The sequence below is a fragment of the Strix uralensis genome, chromosome 4 (genome assembly GCF_047716275.1).
Source record: "Strix uralensis isolate ZFMK-TIS-50842 chromosome 4, bStrUra1, whole genome shotgun sequence".
NCBI lineage: Eukaryota > Metazoa > Chordata > Aves > Strigiformes > Strigidae > Strix > Strix uralensis.
Window position 1 is genome coordinate 128,600,452 of NC_133975.1, and position 21,909 is coordinate 128,622,360.

At 44.1% G+C, this 21,909-nt stretch overlaps 1 protein-coding gene across 13 annotated transcripts in view; it reads right to left on the reverse strand.

The window, feature by feature from the left end:
• Positions 1-1,171: 1,171 nt before the first annotated feature.
• KTN1 (kinectin 1) overlaps positions 1,172-21,909 on the reverse strand; it is a 78,907-nt gene continuing 58,169 nt past the window's right edge. For 5 of the 13 annotated variants that reach the window (XM_074869131.1, XM_074869128.1, XM_074869127.1 and 2 more), the window contains 16 exons: positions 21,271-21,361; positions 21,099-21,167; positions 20,645-20,682; positions 19,627-19,717; positions 17,495-17,581; positions 15,584-15,673; positions 14,395-14,475; positions 13,846-13,935; positions 13,664-13,756; positions 12,241-12,312; positions 11,690-11,773; positions 11,412-11,495; positions 8,976-9,059; positions 7,556-7,648; positions 2,754-2,877; positions 1,172-1,670 (listed from right to left, as the gene is read on the reverse strand). In XM_074869131.1, coding sequence (XP_074725232.1) covers positions 1,666-1,670; positions 2,754-2,877; positions 7,556-7,648; positions 8,976-9,059; positions 11,412-11,495; positions 11,690-11,773; positions 12,241-12,312; positions 13,664-13,756; positions 13,846-13,935; positions 14,395-14,475; positions 15,584-15,673; positions 17,495-17,581; positions 19,627-19,717; positions 20,645-20,682; positions 21,099-21,167; positions 21,271-21,361 — 1,276 coding nt within the window. In that variant the 3' untranslated portion in view covers positions 1,172-1,665. The remainder of the gene's footprint in view (positions 1,671-2,753; positions 2,878-7,555; positions 7,649-8,975; positions 9,060-11,411; positions 11,496-11,689; positions 11,774-12,240; positions 12,313-13,663; positions 13,757-13,845; positions 13,936-14,394; positions 14,476-15,583; positions 15,674-17,494; positions 17,582-19,626; positions 19,718-20,644; positions 20,683-21,098; positions 21,168-21,270; positions 21,362-21,909) is intronic. The other 8 variants (XM_074869136.1, XM_074869135.1, XM_074869130.1 and 5 more) reach the window with 7 other exon arrangements.

Genomic DNA, 21,909 nt, shown 5'->3' on the forward strand with positions numbered 1-21,909 from the left:
TAAACTGCTACTTACCCCAAAAAATAGGTGCCTAGATGTCTGCCAAAGGATGAGCCTTTGATCATAGCCTGGGCAAGTGTGGAGACCCTCCAGGGTTCAGGTTTTCCTTAGATCTAGTTGCAAGGGGTGTCTCTGGCACTAAGAAATACTTTCTACTTCAAACCTATAAAGCATTTGAGTTTTCACTCAATGAAGTAACATCTCAGAGGAACGTGACAGTTTAGTCAGTACAGTTGAAACCCAGGGGCAGCTTTTGTGAAGAAATACAGGTTTTTCAGTTTTCTCTCCCTCTTCTGAGCTATTTCTGAGCTCTCAACAGGACTTGCATCATCCAGGAAACCACTAGATCCATGTCAGGAAGAAACTTCTTCACCTCCTGTCTGGTCAAGGGGGGTTGGTGAGCAAGGACAAAAATATTAACAAAAAAATCCCACAAAGGCAAGAGCATGAAAAGCTCGGGGTGAGCAATTTGAACCACTTTACCTCTACAATTAATCCACTTTGTCCCCCTGTTCTGTTGCCTTCCCTCGGATAATCATGTTCTCAAGTGTTATCAAAAACTAAGCAGCAACATCTCACTTCGCTTATTGAAGCACCTCCCACGGAGCTGAAGGGTTTCTCTAAGACACACTTAAAAACCCAAAGCAGAGCAGGGCCACCTGATCTCCCCATACCCCCAGAATCCCTGTCCCAAAGACCCTCCCCAGATGTGTTCCCAATGTAGCACCCAGTAACAGAGCATCCAACCCCCCCAAAACTCCACCACAGACTCCCATCCAGGAGGCAGCTCCGGGGCAAAGGGAGATACTCCACACACCACTGGCAGCCTTGTCCAACACTCCCACCAAAGCTGGCTCTGCCATACAATCCGGTGTTTCCAACTGTTCCTCCCCCTTGTCCTCCCTGATTTTTCCCCAAAGAGGATATATGACATGGAACCACAGTTCACATGATGGTTTGCTGGGACTTTTACTACCTTTTCTTCAAAAGGAAGACTTGCTCTGAAGTTTGCAAGCACCCCAGTTTGCCTCTTCTCAAGCTTGTGCCTCGTCCTCTGACCAAAAACAAGTACCCCAAGTGCAGCCTGATGCTCATTTCAGGGAGGGGAGAGGTGGAAATGTCACCTGAGTCATCCACATTCAGTTAAAGAAGAGAGCAGGAACACCTTGAATAATAGCATCCCTTTATTTGCTGACACCATTACAAAAACTGATTACATTAGCAACCAAAAAAAAAAAAAAAAGAGTGTTTACTTGAGGTTGAAGTCAGAGGCAGCTAATCCCAAAAATGTAATTAAGTAAAACAGTGTACAACATCAGTATTAAAATGTTATATCCCATTGGTGACTTTACCACGTTGGAGTTTTCTGAACAAATTTTATTGAGCAAAATAAGATAAAAGATTATGAGTTTACTGTCTCTCCAGGAATGTAAAGGTCTAATTATCCAAACAGCTTTGTTTTTATTATAAAACTAAACTCTGGAGGTGTCTACAGAGTTGGGTTTTTTTCTTTAAATCAGTAGTCTAACAAGGATTAGAAAAGACAAAACTCTGTTCAGTGTTTCTGACGAAGTAGAAAGGGTGAAAACATAAATAAGGCTTTAATTTGGCAAAATATAATACAATGCCTTCTGCTATCCTCAAATTAACGATTCCCCCGTGACTTCATTCTGCAAGAGAAACACAAAACACCACATCAGCCCAGCAGTTTCCAAAGGGCAGCGCTGAAGCAAACCTGCGGCTCGTGCAAGCCGCTTTGTTAGTGTCAGCCCATGATGAAACCCTGAGGAACAAGCCAGGGTGGTGGGGGCCAAGCAAGAACAGCCTCCCAGAGCAGGTACCACCTTCCTCCCACATGCACTGAGCCCATCCTAGAAGGCTGGGCTCACCCCACCACCAACCTTACTGGCCCTTAAGACCAGCTCTGCCACCCACACTGTATTACAGAGGTAGGAGCAGAAAAAAAAATACCTAAAGCAGGAAAAAACACAAGTCCCCATCCTCAGTAGATGAGAGGGAGTTCTGACACCTCTTGTAGCAGCTCATTCAGTGCCAAGGCTTTGCTGCCTCCCAAACCGAGCAGTTCACAACCTGCCTTCAGAGCCAGCTCAGAGCAGAGGCTTCCTGAGAAAGTTTAGTGTCTCGAGTTTATCTGACCATTAGCTAAATTTGGGTCATTCAAGAAGTCTACCAGCATGATGCAGTCAACCACAAAGGCCCAGGTTTCCAAGCTGGCCGTATATTAAAATAAAAGCCTTGTTCATGCATCTATAATTGGATGAAGAGTTCATGCCAGACTGATGCTTCAGATACTCGTATCCCCGTGACCACAGCAAGCCGCTGCTGCGAGCTCAGTGAAAGCCCAGTGGGTTACGTTATATCCTCCATCCCAAAGCAATCAGAGCACTGAAGTGTAAACATTTAGCTGGGATGAAGGAAATAAGGCACAGGCACCTGGAGAACAAAACTCTGGGAAAACCGGCTGCGTGAAGCAGCAGGTAGAGGAAGGGAGGGAGAGAGTTACATGCCAAGAGAGGGACGTGGGATGTAAGATCAGTCCCAGATAACTGAAGTATGGATCCAGAAAGGAACAAATGCAGTGCCTACTAGAAGCTTTTTGTGATTTGCACATAGAAAGCCTCAGATTTTGACACCTGACTTGCCAAATCTGAACAGGGTCCCACCATCACAGAGCAGTGTCCTTCCTGACAGCTGCCCACCAGTTCAACTAGACGGTCACCAGCCGCACCTACCTACTAGCTGGTAGTGTTCTCGTCCCTTTGACAGCATTTGGCTTACTGACACGAGCAGCTTCTTGAGATGACCTACATCCTGGTTAAGATTCCCCGCCACATTTAGTCTTTTATCAGTCAATTCCTGGAAGAAGTTAAAAAAAAAAAAAAAAATCATTAAAAACTCATTTACAATCTAATTACCAAGAAAGCCTAGAATTAGATCCTCCATACAAAATTACAACTCCTTGTGCAGATGGGAACAATTCTTGTAAGTCAGAGGGTTATGGCCACATTTAAAGAGAACATGGTTCAAAGTCAAGAAACTGTTTCCTGTTCCAAGGAATTACCTGCAAGCGCCGAACGCCGGCAAGAGCATCGCTGACCTCCAGCTCCCACCCTCCCTGCCCGGGACTCCACTTACTCGCTGCTTCCCGGAATTGTGCTTGTAACCACGGCTGATCCAGCCTCAGAAGTTATTACCCCCCGAGCCTGCAAACCCCACGCGGATGAGAGCCCGCGGTTTATAACACAGGCTGCTCAGCGCAGCGACGGTGCGCCCAGCGGGAGGGATGACTTCTGACCCCTCCAGCTGTGACAACAAGGCTGCTGGACCACCAAGGGCTTGGTCTGTAGCAGGATTTGTGGGATGGTGTCCTCAGCGGTACGTAATACCCAAGCACAAGGCAGCTCCAAGCTGTAAAACCATTTGGAACAGCTGGCTGGAGATCCACACCTTTCCCCTCACAGAGCGCAGCGCCGATGGTCCTGCCCAGGCTCAGGACGTGCTGCCTGCCAGCCAGCCCACAGGTTCACCCGCTGCTCCGAGCCCCGGGGAAATTCCTGCTTGCCAGTCACACCTGCACTTGGATGAGGGCTTCACAAAGCAGTCTAAGCACCAGTCAACACCAAAGGAAAAAAGAAAGCTACCAAGAGCTAGAAAACCGGCTTCCTGCACTGAAATTAAAATGCTGAACTTGCTTTTCTAAACAAAAGTGCTTTTTTTTTTTAAGGAGTTCAACAGTTTATTAATAGGGAAGTGTCACAACTGGAAATGGACTCTTGCCCTCTTGCGTGCCCTCCTCCCCAAAGTCAGTCTTGCTGAGCTAACAGTGATATAATCCCTGTTTTATTACCTTTATTGATTAGCTCCTCCAGAGACATACAAAGAACTCCACACCTAACACACACATTACTACTCCTTATTCAGCTCGTAATATGGACGTGAAGATAACCTGTAGGAGAGCTTTCCCTTCCAATTTTAACAGCTAAAAATAAGCAACTCTGCCTTGGTGTCAGCAATACAGAAGTACCCAATTCTCAACATGAGCACAGAGGTGTTCGCAAGCGCTCAGCATCGGCCAACCCCACTCCAACTGAAAGCGGTTTTACTAACAGAATGAGACTGATGCATAATGCTGTTGCAAATCTCTCCCTAGAGTTTCACGGAAATTAGAGCGAGTTCAGAGAAGGCCACTTTCCCAGCTCCCATTTGGCTGGAAACGCTGCTAGACTTGCTGTAACGCAGAGCGAGCAGTAAATCAAACTCAACCACCTGCACCATTACAGAAACTACTCTGGGCTCCGGCAAGAGAACAAAGTCATATATTACAAAGCTCTTACTTGAGTGCAACTGGTAAATATTTTTCTACTGTAGAAAATCATTGGGAATTTGTATTAGGGTAGCCTTAACCTATTTTACCCTTATTAAAGTAGAAAATCAAGACTGAGACTTCGCTTCGCAATCCCGTACAGATTAATCATAGAATGGTTTGGGTTGGAAGGGACCTTAAAGATCATGTAGTTCAACCCTCCCGTACCATGGGCAGGGACACCTTCCATTAGACCAGACTGCTGAAAGAATAAAGGCAAATGCAATTATCATCCCAGAAAACAGATGAATCACAGCACTGACCGATAGTGCCGGGTATGAAAGCGCATGTGCATTAGCACAGAAACCACCACACGAGCAGAAGCAACGAAGGAGCTTTTCAATTCACTCTCATCTCTGGGAAGAGCTCTTCTCTCCCTTATTTGCTTCCTCTCCCTTCTCTTTTGTGGCTTTACTAATCTCAGGCAGTTTACTCATGAAGTATAGACACATCCCCAACCCTCCTGGGGCCAATCCTGACCAGCTCCCGATGGATTTGGGCTCGCTACAGTCATACTGCAGCTTCTGCTAACCCAGGAGTGCACGGTGACTCAGGGGAAAGCACATCTTTGGGACATAGGGATGAAGAGAGGAAGAGGATGGTAGTGGGGAACCCCCTGTGATCACAGACCTGGTAGCTAAGACGGGTGCTGAACTGACAGATTCCCCTCCATCATGCTCTATAGGTGCATCACTTCCCCTTTTCAGTGATGATTTTTACACAGCGATGATTTTTACACTGAGATTTGGGGTAGGGGGGAAAGCACATTCGATTTCATATAAGCCTCAAAGTAAGTTTACTGCCTAAGCAAGCTGCTGAATATAAATTACTTCCTTAAAGCATACTAAAAGGCACCCTTTAGTCATCATCTAGTCCCATAACTGACAAGGAAGCTGATTAGAAAAACTAAATGGTCTATTTTTAAACAGAAAGAAAAGGAGTCTAAAGAAAACACAGAGAATATGTTTGAGGGTTTACACAAGCATCATTTCTCAATTTTGTGGGTTGGTTCCAGTACGCAGAAGGAACAAATACGCTCATTTTCGAGCATGTGTTTTCAGGTCCTTCTTAAAAAAAGAGACACTGTTGCTAGGTGGAAGTGGCTGGAAGAGTTTCTTTTTTAATCTCAGAGCTATTTTAAGCCGGGTTTTTAGGCTTCTGGGGAGACAGCTTTTTTTTTTTTCCCCTAAAAAAAAAGGCAGCAAAAAAGAGCTTGGGGAAGAAGATAAAGAAAACGTTCTAATTCTAGCCTCTGCCAATGGCTACCTGTCAAGAGAGCTGTTTAGACAATTAATGTATTTTTAACTAATGAAGGCTTAATTACAGGTTTATTAGAACTGTTTTTCCACACTCCTCTTCAGAATAAAACGACGGATATTCTGGAGGAAAGCTGGTTAGGGTTCCACAATGTGCCCACGCTGTTACAGCGGAGCGATGCATGAGCCAGAGGGGTTACGCAAGTTAAGGCTAAAGCAGTTAAAATCAAACCAGCACATTCGGGCCACCACAGGGCACATCTAATGACACCTGGCTCAGGAGGGCTCACCAGTGTCACCAGCCCCAAAATGACTGACTGTATCACCGTTCTGATGTACCACTTAGATAAGCCATGAAGGCATAGCAGAGAGGACGCAGTTTGGCATTGGTTTGAGGAGGGCTCTTCTCCTCCAGCCTGCTGCAGACAGGGACACAGAGCACCCGATTGTCACCATCACCGACCGGCCTCCGGCTGACAACACAGGAGAGGGCTGGACAGAGCTACCATCCCTCCCAGCTCCTAGGGTTGGGACACCCATGGTCTCACAGGCCCAGCGGCATCTCTTGCTCAGACACAGCGAGCCCACACCACGAGGGCCCATCAGCGTCTGCGACTGATCGCTCTGGGAAAGCCATTTCACTTCGGCTGACAACTACAAAGGCAAAAGCTTTTCTACAGTACTCCTCAGAAGACTCCTTGCTTCCTCTCACAGTTGATGAAGCTGCTTACTTTCACAAGCTAAAAAGGAGTCGATATGAATTATTTGTCCTATCAGCAAGTGCTCCTCTCCCCCTCAAATGACAGCGTTTCCTTCCACTCTACTCACAAGAAGAAAATGGGTAATGAGTTCCATTGACACCACTTAGCTGTGTAAAACGTGCTGGGAAGGCATCTGCTTTAGCCGTCCCCTTCCCAACTGCCTTCCAGAAAGCTGTGCTGAAGCTATTTTGAAGCTGGTGTGAAAGCTCTAGTTTCCGGAGATGGAGAAGCCCAGTTACTAAGCCACAACTCAACCACTTGTACACATGGCGTCTTTTTTAGGGCCAACACTCAGGAGTACGAGCTACACAAGCAGCTCAGCAATCATCTGTGCTAGCAGGAACCCACAGGCTCACATGAGTTACCTCCAAGCGTGAAAGCAGGCCACCCCAGACAGAACCCACCCAATTCCAGACCTTGTGAATGCAATGCCATTACTGAAGGATATAAAAACCCACCACTGATCTGGGGAGCCTCCCACCCACAGCACGAGGCAGTGCTCAAGTCTGTTGCTTACAGAAGCTCAGGCTAGCAAGATTTTGCTGCTGGACCACACCAAGGTCGGCACAAATTCCCAGGAGCCAGGACCAGCTGAAGTTGAATTCTGGCACCTACCAGTGGCTAAGGACAGGCTCTTACCCACAGCTACAGAGGCCCAGAGGGGTCAGTGTTCTGGCAAGAGACATTCTCTGCCTTGGTGTTACAGGACATGCAAAACTGCCCACCACCTTTGGCGTTAGAGATGTCAGCAAGTGCCAACCCAACAGTTAGTGCTTTAAGCTCATTTAGTTATCAGCAGATTTATTTTTAGCTTCCCTTCTTGAAGGGACAAGTCTGGGGATCTTCCCGCTTTTGCCCAAACCAAACCCACTGGAATCTCAGATCTCACGTCCAGAATCTCTCCCCTTCCTCCTTGCAAATCTGAGCCATGGGAAGGAGGTCACGATCCAGATGACAGCACAACTCCCAACGCGTCCTTGGGATACAGCTCCAGGACACCACCCTGACAAGCTGTAGGACAGGCAGTTTCATCAAGCCTTAATTTACCATCAGCAGCACAGATCCTGTTCCTGTGCTGGACCTCACTTCCCAAAGTTCATACTCTGCATGAGATTTGCATTGCCCCGGAGCATGGGCTCAAAAGAAACACTCACCGACTCTGTGCAAACGTCGCTGTTTTCAATAACATTGGCATCACCAACAACTTTTCCAATTTCTCTCTCAAGAGATGCCAAAGACTCCTGGGCCTGTAGGGGAGAAAAGCAACAAAACAAAACCCACACAAACAGGGGAGACACAACAATTAGCAAAGGCTGAGAAGCAAACCCCCATCCCTGCAAGAGCACTAGAGACAGAGATAAAATACTGTTCAGAAGGAAATCTGTTTTATGCCAGATTTGCTCAGGGGACCACCACATTTGCCAAGATTGACATGTCTCCTTACAATCAGCATGTTGCATGTCAGCCTGCCTGCATTTGAGAGCAATTCTACAGGGAAGCTTTAATAGTCTCATGTCAAGTTATTAGGCAAAAACTGTGCAGGAAAAAATTTTGTGCAAGAGTAGCAGTGCTGACAGCTCTCCAAAAGCCTAATCATAGATCTGCATTTATACAGAATATACCATGAACCATGGACATCAGCACAGCTCACTTGATATGTCAACATCCAACAGAACTGTCCTGAGCAACTTGTTTTAAACACCTTACAGCAGGTCTCCTTTACCTTCTCACCTCCTGGCAGTGCTTTTGCGATCATCTGTCTCTGTTCCAGGACAAGACTTGCCCCACCAACAACTCCCCCCTCTCCAGCCCTGCAAGAATTCAGCCCAATTTCCTTACTATGCATCTACTGCAGAAGGAACAAGGTGTTATATACACAGTCTGGAGCCAGAACTCAGACACTCTGCAGGCTATTCTTGTCTCCATTTATCAATTCTCCCGTGAGAGGTTTGTTTCTGGGGTGACAGACAGCACTGAGACCTCTCAGGCTTAAAGATTTCCCACTCTAATCTATCTTGCAAGAGCGGCCATTGAGGAAGAGCAGGGGTAACCCACCTGCTTGTCTCATCAAGCTTGCGCAGAGCTAACTTTAAAGATTTGCAGTCTCCTGGGTTATAGCCGATTTGTAACCACGTGCAAATGGGCAGATGGCTTGTAAACCACTTGTAACCACTGTCATTTGAGACTGGATTTAAAAGCTTCAGGCTGTGGTGTGGGTGCAGGGCTGTGGAATGGGCTTTTCATTAGGCTGGGTTTCTTTAAATAATTATTTGTCAGCCCCAAATAACCACTTGTTCCCACTGGCATAAAATTATCATGAAGAAGAGACTCTTCAAAGATTAAACAGAGCTGTTAGTTGCCTTTTTATCATTTCAGACATGCAGGTATCTTGCATGAGCTCTTACACCCACAGTCCCAGTCACTTGGAGAACCAGTGAGGGGAGCGAGACACCCCAGCAGGCAGGCAGCCTCCTCGAACTGCTCAAGTCACCAGGTTTTCCAGCACTGCAAAACTACAGATCTTGAGGGTTTTGATAATACCTAAATCTGCAACTGTTAAGGGTCTCTGCTTACCTTGGGCAAGTCACCAGCTACCTTCTGCCTCTCATTTTGATCAACTTTGAGTTTTGATAGTGTTTCATTTAGCTGCGTTTTCAGCTGCAAAATAGTAACAAAGAAAATCAGTTTTCCTCACACACACAGAGATTTCATTTGTCTGTCCCACGGATTAACCCGGTGCACACTGACTGCAAAGAGAGTAAGATTACTAACAATTACTGCGCACACTGGATTAGTCAACACGTATGATGAGGTTTACAAGGACAGTCAAGGAAGAGAGACTTCATCTGTAAAGATAAATTTAAAGAATGGAAACTACAGAAGAAAAGACATCAGCTTCATTACAAGTGTTTTCAACTTCTAAACTATAGAAGTTGCCAGCCGGAGTATTAGCAATACTGACAGTACATAAGTCTCTCCAGCACTCTTATCACAAAAGTCAGCCCAGACTTCAACTTAATTCACAGCAAATATGTAAAAATGTAGATTGTCATCTTCCTAATTCAGGCTAAACAGTCACTTTACTGCTGAATAAACTAAAAAGCTCTACTTGTCATCTTAATAAAGCACCACTTATTACAACTATGTTGACTCAACCAGTCTGTTAATGTCACATTAAGGCATGAATCACTGACAGGGGTGTATTAAGTTGTCGATTGTGTTTAGATTCAATCCTAAAAAGTGAAACTATTTCAGTCAAGAGGGATGAATACTTTGTACTGGCTGCCCTTAAACTACAGCCTTCCAGAGGATATAAACATTTTTTAAAGAATATTTCGATTGCTCTTCAACACAGCATACAGAACCAGACACAGCACTTAAGGCTTGAGCCTCAAATAGGAGTGCTAACAAGAAGCTCGAGTGCCAATTTTGTTGGATTTGTGCCTCTGAAGTGCACTGTGCTAATGTTCACTATTCCTGCTGTCAATCTTCTTGGGAGCCAGCAGGGGATTAAAGAAGTGAACAATAGGCTACTCAGAGCCCTGAATTCTCACTGATTCCAAACCTACACATTATATTTGTCTCACCCTTGGAAGATTCCCCCCCTTTGGAGCACCTGGACTGGTGGATGCTGGTTTTCTACATTTTGGGGAAGCACTGTTAAGCTCCTCTGCCGTTTCAGCTTCTCTCCTTGCTCGCCTTATAAATCAGTGGGAAACGTATTTTGAAATCCCACCATTTCTATTCCTCAGCCTCCTTCCTACTGCAAAAACCCCTCATACACACTGGACAGCATTCCTGAGCCATTTGCATGAAGGCAGCTGTTTACCACCTCCTCACGCTCCTACCAGCAAAGCATCATCAGACTGCAGAATCAAGCTGCCCTAGCAGGGAGCTCAGCTTTTTAAGCTTTTGTTGTTACAGACATAATAGATTGTTGCCTCTTATATTCAAGAGGTTGGCGTTTACTGATTAACTCTAAGATATGCATTCAATTCCCATTTCCCTTGCTTTCAAAACGAGAGGCTTTGATTGCTGAGGCAGGATGCTAAGCAATGCTGTACTAGACTTGCCAAGCATACTATTAACTTAAGCAGATTGTTATTGTGGTGAGTTTTTTTAAAATCAACTATTTTAACCCAGTTACATTAGCGGCAGTATCCTGGTGAGATCAGCAGCTCAGCCTGTCGTGAGAGGTTGTTCCATCAACTACTCTAAAACCCCACAAAGACGTGGTGACAGAGACAACCTTCCTCGATTCTGGCTCAAAAGCAAGAAAGTTCAACACAAGCAGAGGAAGGATCTGACTGCTCCTGCAGCCTTAAAAAACGTGTCATTTAAACAAGTGAGAAGTGAAAGGGCTCAAACTGGAAAACCATGCATCTTTGGATCTGTATGTCTGGTCTCGGTTAATCCAACTCCTTCTTGAGAAAACCTGGTACAGGAGCTTGGCTGGAGAGCATTTCTAGACAAACACAGTGCATGCACCAAAGCCAGCACAGCTGTTCAGCCACATCAGGATGCCAGCTGCTGAGGCTGGATACTCTGAATTAATCTAACATTGGTTTTGGCCAATTTCTGTACATACAGAGGAGGATGGAAAAGGTTCTGCACAGTCAGAGCATGGATACCACAGCTGCACCCTCAAAAGCTTTGGAAAAAAACCACCAGAGAATAATCCTCAGGTTAAACCGATAAGAGCACAATTTCTGTTGCTTCAAGGACATTATATTTGCTGTTGCGTACATCTACACTGTAAAACATTGATTCTCAAGGAGTTTCAGGAATGAAAGTCTTATAGACTTTGGAAAAAGTCTTAAGAACCAGACATGCTATTGTTAGGAGCAGAGAAAGAGACAAATTGTAAAAGTCAAGACTACATAAATGATTGCAATGGACAAAAATATCAAGCTGAAGAGGTTAGCAGAACAGACAGGATTTGAAATAAGTCTCCGCTTCGTAAGTATGCTGGGAGCCTAGTTTGTGCCCAGCAGAGAACAAGCTTCTTACCAAATTTAACTCTTCATTCTGTCTTACTGCTTCAGAATATGAATCATCAAGTTTTTTCTGCAATTCAGTCAACAGATCTTTGAGCTGAAATGAAGTTTAGAGTTTTAGGATTTGTCTCCTTAGGATGCCCACTTTTCTTCTGCTCAGTTATTAGTGTGTCGCTCTACCCTAAGGTCACAAGCATATAAACTCCTCAGCCACAGGGGCTAAGCATTAGATTAGTTCGCCAGCCAACTGGTAACCAAAAGAAAAAGAACAGTTTGGTCAATGATGTTTACCTCTCTGACTTCTGAAACATAAGTAGATCGTTCTATTTCTGCCTTTTCTAGTTCACTTTCCAAATGTTCTCTCTCTTTTTTAAGCTAGAAAGAGAAAAACAGAGTTAAAACAGACGGTTTTAATGCTTTCTTGCAGTATCATTTTCTCAATTTATAATTAGCTATAAATTTCTGTCAAATATTTCATGACATTTAGAGAGCATTTCAAATCCAGTGATTGCACAGCACAGATTTAAACTGTCACACTTAAAAGATAAAAAAAGAAAAAGCATCAAGCCCAAGATCATCAACAAGCAGTAAACTGCTCAGTCTCACAAGAAGGAGCCCAGTGAGTGAGCACAGAAGTAAAAAAAAAAAGGACAATTCCCAGTACCCAGCTTCTCTGCTTCTCAAAAACACTGGCCAAAAGATTCAGTTTAAACTGCAGCACAGGCTGCATTACTTGCAGGAGAGAAGTCCTAGGAAGTTCAGACTTACAGCGTAAGTTTAAATCACGTTTAAGTAACAGAAAGCTTCAAAGACAAAAAAAAAACCCCAACACCTGCACGTACAGTTTCAACTTCTTTGATTTCTTCCTTTAACCTCTCTACCTCGTGCTCCAAAGAAACGACTGAAGAACGCATCTGCGGTTTTCAAGAAAGAGAAATGTATCATTTAGTTGGGGTGGTTTAAGACAAACTCTCCATATACAGACAAGCTTGCTTCTACGATTTAAACATATTAAGGATGAAATCACAGCGACCAAATAAAATAAGATGCTCGCTCAAATAATTCAATATACTGAGTTTCCATTAGAACACCTCTCCTACTTCTCCCAACGTAAGAAGTTCTTTAACATCTAGAGCCTAGATGCCCAAAAGATTTGGAATATAAAGACTAAGCCAGCTGCCTGTTGGCGATGGTAAAAGAAATACCTTTCCTAGACAGGGAAGACCGTCTCCATCCATGTACGATACGTAACCAAACCCAGCATATTTAGCCTTATTAGAGGCTGCCTAAGTGCAGCAGATGGTAGCACATCTATAGTTCAAGATCTGACAGCCTTTTATAAGCTCCTCAAACAAGATGTTTATAAATCATCTGTTTGCTCCAGGCTCATGCTCTGGCACTCAAATTTACTAAGCAGAACCACTTTAGAAATAATTTCTTTCAAAAAAGCACTTTGACCTACTTTAATTCTAGATTAGGAAAGAAACATAAAAGGCTTTTTTCTTACCACTTTTGCTCGCAACAGAGCCTTCCTAAAAAGGAAAGCTTTACAGACAGTTTCAAGTGTAATTAGTTGACCATAATGGATTAAGCAGTATTTTAACATCTTCCAAAAAATTGTTGTGATTATATGACGCTTAAATTTTAGCATAAAGAGTCTGTATCTGCTCACAAATGGACTTTGAAAAAAAAAAAAGAGGTGCTTAACAGAAATATGGTCCGAGTTGCTAGGATCAGAAAAATATATATTCCTGGGCACATTAATGGGACACATATACATTCCTAAATCTTTGGCTTCTTATCCCATCAGCATTAATACTACTATTACTACGTGCTATTCGGCTGCCTCCTGCACCACCTGCCAAAGACTGTGACACAGGCTTGTCATAATGGTCAAAGACCTTATACCTGTGCTGTTCATTTGTTCTTGCTTCTCTAAAGATGGCAACAGGAATAGTTGATGTCTTTAGACTTATGCGACTATTCCTCCACTTTCTAGTTTAAATGGAAATACGTTCTTCGAAAAAATAAGAATTACTCTTAGCGTGAAACTAAGTGTCAGAGCACCAAAAATACTATTGTTATAAGAAGGGATTATTCCTATTATACCAGTTGCAGACTTCACCTTCCTCGTGCACTGGTCACGCACAGATCAAACCAGGCAGCCAGGGCTGTTCCACACCTGCCTTCACAGCGCTCAAACACACTCTGTGACTTCAGGCAGAAACTGCCTGGCTGCCGCAAAAAGCAGATCTTCAGAAATACCTGTTTAAGTTCCTTCTGTGATTCTTCAACTTTTATCTTCCATTTGCTTTCTTCCTCTTCCACACTCCTCTGTAGCCTTTGTAAAATCCCCTCCTAAGAAGAGAGTAGGGTTTGAAAGCATACAGCAGAAGAAAGGCAGCTTGCAACATCACAAGGCACAGGCGACCAGACATCCTGCTTACCGTCTCCGCCAGAACCGATTTGTATTTCTCACACTCCAGTTGCAGCAGTACGTGCATTTCCTCGGCCTCCTTCAACTTCTGCTCCATAGCCTGGCAAAGGAGAAAAGGGACCAGATGAGTCACGTCGCAGCTGGCGGATTTGAGTTCTATTATTTATCTTAGCTCAACAGGCACGATAGTACCGTTCACACTGGCAGGTCTGCCTTTCCAACCCAAAGACATCAACGGCAAGTGCAATGTTCACCTACAGCTCTCAATACTCAATTGCAACCTTTATATGTGTTACTGCACTAACTCTGAGTTACCCGAAAACAAACGAATGACTTGCAAAAGAGAATTGAGATTTTGAGTTTCAACACACAATTCCACGAGGCCCTTTCCAAAGATGCAAATACACTTTTGATTTACAAGATGCAAACATCCATAAACCAGTTTTCTTGTCACCTGTTCACCGATTTGAACTTCACAATCCAGAGCACAATTTGCAAGATTTATACCAGAAAATGTCACGTGCCATACACAAGGAAGCTATCCACCATTTGTGCCTACCTTGACATCTTCAGATCCTGAAGCCTCTCTCAAGTATTCTTTAGCCATCTTTTCAAACCCACATATCCACTCACTGTGGCTCTGTTGGGAAACGCATTCGGTTAAAGCTGAGAATAACCTGAATAAATCTATCTTCAGGACATTTGCCTCCCAACTGCAGGCTTACAGAGTCGTGTTTCAGTCCCCTAACTCCCCGGAGCTAACGCAAAGCCTGACAGCAGTTGTTGAGCTAGTACTGCAGGCAGCCGAGCTGACAGTCGGCGGGCAGCAATCCAGGAGCGTGAGGTTGTGAGACACACACAGTTCACAGGGGCTTGGAAGTGCTGGAATACAACTGGGTGACAGAGGTCTCCCCACAAGCGTCAGGGCTCTACAAAAAGTATTTCAAGACTTAAGGGAATCTTTGTCAAAATCCCTGAGCAGTTAAAACAGACGCTTGCTATGTAATTCTATGGACCTCACTAAGAAGACTGTTTTATAACCTTATAGAAAGTCTTTTTTTAAGACTATTTCTAGTTCATCAGAAGACTGACTTTAGCACATTAGAGAATAATTTTAAATATGGATATTCAAAACCTCTAGACATTACAAATGAAACAAAGATGCCATTTTTCCAGCCTCACTTCCCATCATTCACACAATACAAACCATATGAACCCAATGCACTTCCCTCGCGAACAACTGAAAGCCACCAAGAATATAAAAGTGGAAATTGGTGGTTTTCAATGGAACTTTGGGAACGAAACAAACCCTCCTGAACTGTATTAACTGGCACTGAGGCAGCACAGTCCCTTCAGAAAGGGGGGCCAGCCCTTATCTGCATAACTGCCAGGGAAGATATGGATCCCCATCATGCCAGACAGTGAGCAAACACGCAGACAACCTTAAAATTTATTATCATGGTTAGACACAAGATAACACAGGCAGATGAATCAGATGCTGGGATGTTTAAAAAAAAAAAAAGATAGTAACTTGTTCCTTGTTTTAACACTTTTCTTGAAGTAACAGTCTGAAGCTTTGCCTCTCTGCTGCTGGCAAGGACAGGTATTACCAGCAGAAGACACTCATGTCCCACTGCAAAAGCCTTAGGGCAGAAGGGACTGTGGGGAACCGCTACAGACTGCCCAGCACAGCAGGACCAGAGCTCCCCAGCCCCCAGCAGTAGGGTAGGAAAAGTCCCTTCTCTTACCACGTTAGAAGGAAGAGAGACTTTAGGGAACAGCTTCTGGAGTAGCTCACGCGTCTCCACCTCCGCAGCTTCCAAATGCTGCTGCTTCTCCTAAACCAAGAGAAGGGCTCATGTGAAACTGGGCAACATGCTCCACAGACCTGGCAAATAGCCTCTTCTATGCCTAGAGTAACTTATTTAACCCAGAAAGTCATTTTGTTTAAGTGAGAAAGGCGCTATAGTCTCTAAAATTGCCAGTAAATTGCTTCAAAAATTGACACTGAATTGCTTCAGAATTTGGCCTTCACATTTGTTCGTGCTTAAGCTTTTGTTTTCTTCCTCCAATCTAGCCTGTTTGTACAGAAATTACACCATCATTCACTTGATCACAACACAAACTACACTGTGCTGAGTAACTGCATCCACAGATCACACCAACCCTGCCACTGAAGTTGAGCGATCCCAAAACCAAGAAGTTTGGTCAATCAACAGTTTTTTAAAAATCTGTACTTATTTTAAACAGTTTTAGGTGGGAAAAACATCACCATAAGTTAACATCACCACATCAAAAACAGAGAATTAAAGTCAAAAGGAAACTTTGTGTTAATGCACATTTGAACCAGGCCAAGAAAGCAAGACTGTATCTTCTAAATATTACTGTTAAGTACTCAAGAGGGAGACCCTTACATCCTCCTTCCCCAAGCTTGGATGCAATGGGAAATAATTATTAGAGCTGTGTGACAATCTCGAGGTTTTCTTTGTCATTGCTCTGCAAATATACATACACAGAGCCAAAGGCACCACAGATCTATCGTTCCATTTATTTAACGTTAAAAGCAAACCAGCCACAGGCAATTTGCTTGCTGTGCTTGTGGCAGATTGGTTTAATTTAGCCATAGGACGCTCAGGCTCCCGTGTAAGTTTAAATGCGGAAAGCCTGAAACCCTGCGCAGAAGGCAGCTTTCAGCAAAAATCCTTTGCTAGTGTTTGGGTTTGTTTTTTCTCTGTGACATCAGTGTTACTGCGCCTTGCTGCTCTGAGTTCCTCTGCTGCAAGAGATCGGTGGCATTAGTGGGTTGAGATTCAGTGACAGAAACGGACAGGAGACATTAGGTTGTGAAGCTGCGCTAAGTGTGTTAGTTTTCAGCAATTTAGGAACCACCGAGAAGTGGCAAATGGCTGTTTGATGAAGTCTTCCGACTGCAAGAGAAAGCAAGCAAGCGTTAGCACACAGCAAAAGCAGGTACACGACTTCTCTGAACGCGGGGCCGAGCGGAGACATCTCCAAAACACAGACGCACAATCCCAAACCGGAGCTCCTCTGCTTCTAGCTACCTGACTTGTGGCTTTATTTTGATGCTTTTTTTAATAAAACCTGCATGGTGACAGTTAACACCAGATCAGGCTCATAGCAAACCCAAGCTCCTTTCAGAGCAATTCACACCCTGTATCATTTTGAACATTAGCTCTGACGGGACCTGTCGAGCTTCATATGCTTTCAAGGACAGTATTCACAGCTGTGGTGACACCGTTTTGCTGAGAAGTTCCCAGGTTTTTAAATAATAATCTAGTTCTAGTTCTTCACGGGTCCAATAAATTTATTCAAGCACAGTGAAAGCCCAGTAGATGAAAGCAGGTTGCTCACCAGCACAGTTTTTATTCTAGAGCTCCCCACAAAGAAAAAACGATTCACAACAGCTCTAACAATTATGCAAACAGAAATCAAAAATCAGCATGCCCACAAACTAAGGATAAAAAAAAAAAAGAAACCTAAAGACAACAGGAAGAAGCAGAGGTGAGAGTATATGAATGATCACTCAGAACAGACTATTTAAATTGCAGTAAAAGTTAAATGCCTCCATTTCATTTAAAAAACCAGCTGCAGATCTGCTTCTAGCTTAACGCATCGTTTCTAGCAGTTAACATTACAACCTTGGCAGTCTTGTTCACTTTGTCTTGCAGCAATTTTTCAGTTGATGCCAATGCTTCCATTGCTTTCCAGTTTTTCTCCCGAAGGTCCTAATCATTTTTAGAAAGAATGATTTCAGTTCAGCCAATATTCAAACTGTTTCCGCTTTTACTTCAGAGATATATTTTGCATTACATTCCACCATTTGCATTTAAATGCTGGTTACTGCAAGATCATTTTGCTGGGTAAGATGACATACACTAGCAAAAACAAGTGTGATGTTCAAAGAGTTTGAATGAAAAGGGGAAAAAAAATGCCAATTTTTGCCCAACCTGCCCCCCTGTCCAAAACTGATCCAAGTGTTACTGCAGAGAGTATCGCTACAGCGATCCCACACTTTGACTGCACTTGTAAGAAGAAAGAGGGAAGTTTTCAAAAGTAGTGAGGAACACAGACACCAAACCACAGATTACACAACAGAGTGTTAGGCATGTCGCGGTGCAGAACCCAGCATGGACCCCAGTATACATGGAGGTGTACACATTGATGCTCCTGATCTTGCAACCAGATCTAGCTGCGTAGCTCCTTGGGCCTCAGCACAAACCTACTACGCCAGGGCTGATTTTATAAACACAAAGCTCAGAGCCTTGGTTTGCAGCATTTACCCAGGCAGCTCTCTCCACTGGACCCAAAGAAAACTGGTTTGCTGCTCAGCAGCCCTCCTGGGAGGTTCTGGGATCTCACCAGTGGGGAGCACGCCCCAGATCCGCATGGAAACACCACCGCGCCGTGCTGCGCTCCTGCATCTTTCTTGGCGAGGTCATCAAACGTGTACTCCACAAGATGTCAACGTGCAAGCTCAGTTAGGAGGCTCAGAGCTCTTATAAAAAGAGCCTTGCAGCTCTTATCTAGGAAGGATGGTGGGCCTTGCAGGGAGATTACAGTGCTTGGGATTTAGATTTTTTTTTTCCCCGACCCTCAAAGCAACCTTTCTGAAAGGTTGTATTTTTAATTCACCACACAAAGTGGCATCCAAATCCTAGCATGTACCTATGCTATTTTTACTTTACCACTTTCACTTGCCTGCTATCCTAAGGGTTGTTTCACAGGACATAAGAACAAGATTGGATAAAATTGTGATGTGGAAAGCTGGGATCTACAGGCACGGTCTGCCTTCAGCAGTAGCCAGATTTCTGCCTGCACCACAAAAGGGTACTTAGACCTTGCAATTCCCCAGGAAACAGGCATGCGTATGCTCTACCATTCCAGCTCATCTGTCTCCTGCGACTACTCAGCCACTTTCCCTCTACTTTATTTCAGCTCTTAAGCAACACTATTTGCTCAAAAGCTCACATCCTCAGTATTTTCCTGGTGCATCTTCCTTACACTGTCCCACTTTTAAGCAATAAAGCTTATTGCACAGTATTCACTGGACTTTATAGGCTATCAAGGAGAGAGAGGTGAGCTAAAAATCCTGTATTTTAACAGCTTTCTTCCATACAACTTAGAAGATGCCATTCTCTTGCCCTGCACAGGTGATGTATAACAAGGAGGTAACTTCACAGCTCTGTGATGGAAGATACAATCTTTACTTCCACCAAACAACCCATACTGCAGCATCAGCAGCTGCTGTGAAGGAAGGCTCACTGTCCCTCACCTCCTCAGAAGATCAGGATTAGTTGCTCTTAGGAAGAGCCAGATCCGAGAGCCCTGAAGGTAATGCCTCCTCCCATGTCCACACACAGGGACCGTAACTCAGTCAGAGCACAGCACCTTTCATCCTCCCATCCTCCCTCCCCAAACTCCTCCTTCCTCCCCTGGCAAAGGACGTGTTTCTGAACAGGGCTAACAAAGCTTGAATCCAAGTCTGAGAACTTGCTACAGGATGTGTCCCCCACCAGCAAGTCTCCTCCCTCTCATCAAATCAGCAAGTTGTCCAAGAGCTCACAAAACCTGGAGCAGTAAAATGAGGTATGTTTAGTCACTCCCAAGAAGAGAGGAGTGTCCAGGGGACACAATACAGCAGACAACTGTCAGAAACATGTTCTCAGCAGAATGCCTTAGGCATTGACGAGTGCAGTGCACACAGGTTTGGCTGTTCTTTGGGGTTTAGGTTGTTGGGGTTTTTTGGGGCGTTGGGGAAGAATTTCCTTACGTTGTTCTTTTTCCTCTGTTGCTCAAAAGCATTTCTCTGAGAGGCGAGCTCATTTTGGAGACTGGCGATTTCCTTCTCTTTCCCTGCAACCCTGAATTAGCAAAAAGAACCATAAACAAGTCAGGAGACATTTAAAAAGTTTCAATTGAAGCACTGACACCCCTTCACATACACTAACGTGCCTTCCCTTCCAGCAACACACTCTTTGAAAAGCTGCTCTCACTGACTTGGCAGCACCGCTTGCTTCCTACTGCTCTGTGAACTGCGGGCTGCCAGAGCAAAGCCCGTTGTAAAGCTGTTGTTTGCCTACAACAGGCATCTGCACACATTTATCAAGGCCACGGAAAGGCAACGCATTAGACGAGGATAAGTCAGCCAGCCCACACTAGTACAATGCCACGGAACAGGCACTGCCTGCTGGATAAAAGCATTCTTTTTCAAGCACCTAGTCCACAATTTATAAGTCATTTAACTTAAAAGAAAAATAAATCAGGCAGCCAAAAATGCATGACAGTGGCAATTTATGTAGCACAATATAAGCCGGTATGGCATTAGCTTCCACATAGTTCTTTAGTGCGCTTCAGCTTTATGTTTCAACACATTTTTACCCCTGAGATTCTCCCTCGGAAGAGATTTCCACCAGATGATTTTATAATATGAACAACCCTCTACTAAGATGAAGTTCCAAGAAAAAAGCCTGTCACTTTTGCTTGAAACACCAACATTTAACTCTTCAGACATACAGCTGAGCTGGCATGCATTTAAAATTAAATCAATCATGACTTGCTTACATTGTGGGCACAACATATTGCAAGCACTGTCTGCAGAAGACTGCAGCTGAGAATTATTAGCGTGATCAGAACCTCTAAGTTTTATTAGATAGTAAAGATCTGGTTTTACTGGCCACTTCTCACACATCAATATTGTACATTTGGCATTTATTTCATCTTTTAAATTTCCTGAGCGATAAGTGAAATGAAGCGCTTATTTATCACATGCAACTTCTGGCAGTACTCACACTTGCAGAAGCTCCTCGCTTTGGACAGCCAGAGATGCCTACAAACAGATCAGAAACTCATTAGGAGCAGATCAGCACCAAAGACTGGTGCAGAGGGCGTGATCTGCCTTGTTAACAGGCACTGCTGCAACACTAAGCAGCTGCACTCTTGGCCTCCAAGGGAGTCTTGTCCAGCCTCCTTCAGCCAGAAGCCAGGCTGTGATACAGTGTGTAAAGACAGGGGTGGAAAGCTAGATGAGAACACAGCAGGCGTAAGGAAGAGCACAAGGCTGCGAACTCACACGATAAAGGGAAGCAGAAAGAGATATGCAACCACCAGAAAAGCTGGCTTTGTGCAATCCGACCCCAAAGCTGCCCCTGGATTTCAATGGTCAATACAACTACCAGTTTTCCATGCCACCCATTCAAGCTACCACCACCCCCTTCCACTTCACTCAGTAATTGGAAGCTGTACCTGTTTGCAATTCTCCTGCTTTAGTTCTTGAAGTTGAACTTTAAAAGATTCGTTTTCCTTTTGCACATCCTGTTGAAAGAGGAGGCAATATATACACATGTATACATACAGATATACACTCACAAAACATACACACTCCTTACAACACAAGACACTTCTATCAAAACTTTACCTGTAGCTGTTGTACTTGGCTTGCAATTTCTCTCTCTTTTTCTTCCACCACAGCTTTCAACTTCTTCATTTGTTCTTCTTCCCCTTTCAACCTGCAGAGATGGTTTAGAAAGAAAGAAAAAAAGGGTAAGAATTTATGCTAAAAAGGGATGGATGCTCTAGCTGGGACAGTTTTCAGCAGCAGAAGATAAATGTCTTTTGTATGCTATATATAACAATCAGCCAAAAGGAGAGCACATGCACACACTGAGAAGAAACCATTACACTATGGCTCCAAACCAAGAAAGCTAACAAAAATACATGCCAGCTACAACAACATGTATTGCAAACACTTACCTGCTAAGAACTGGCCTGAAGCAAGCTATTCATTTCATACATCAATCAGTAAACACATTTAGTCATAGCTGATCCCAACAGCATTCAGAGCCAAAGTGGGAGAGAAGCAATTGATCACCTGAGCAAATCCTGCAAGCCAGCTGGGTGTGAAGGTGCCAGGGACAGTCTCCTAAAGGTGAGGCTGCCTTAGGTACCATGTTCTGGCTATACAGGAGCTCTGCTGGGAGGGCAGCACATTACAAGAGCTGGTTTGAAGACAGAGCCCTTTTTGGCACAGTTTCATACAACCTTCTTCTGACTTAGA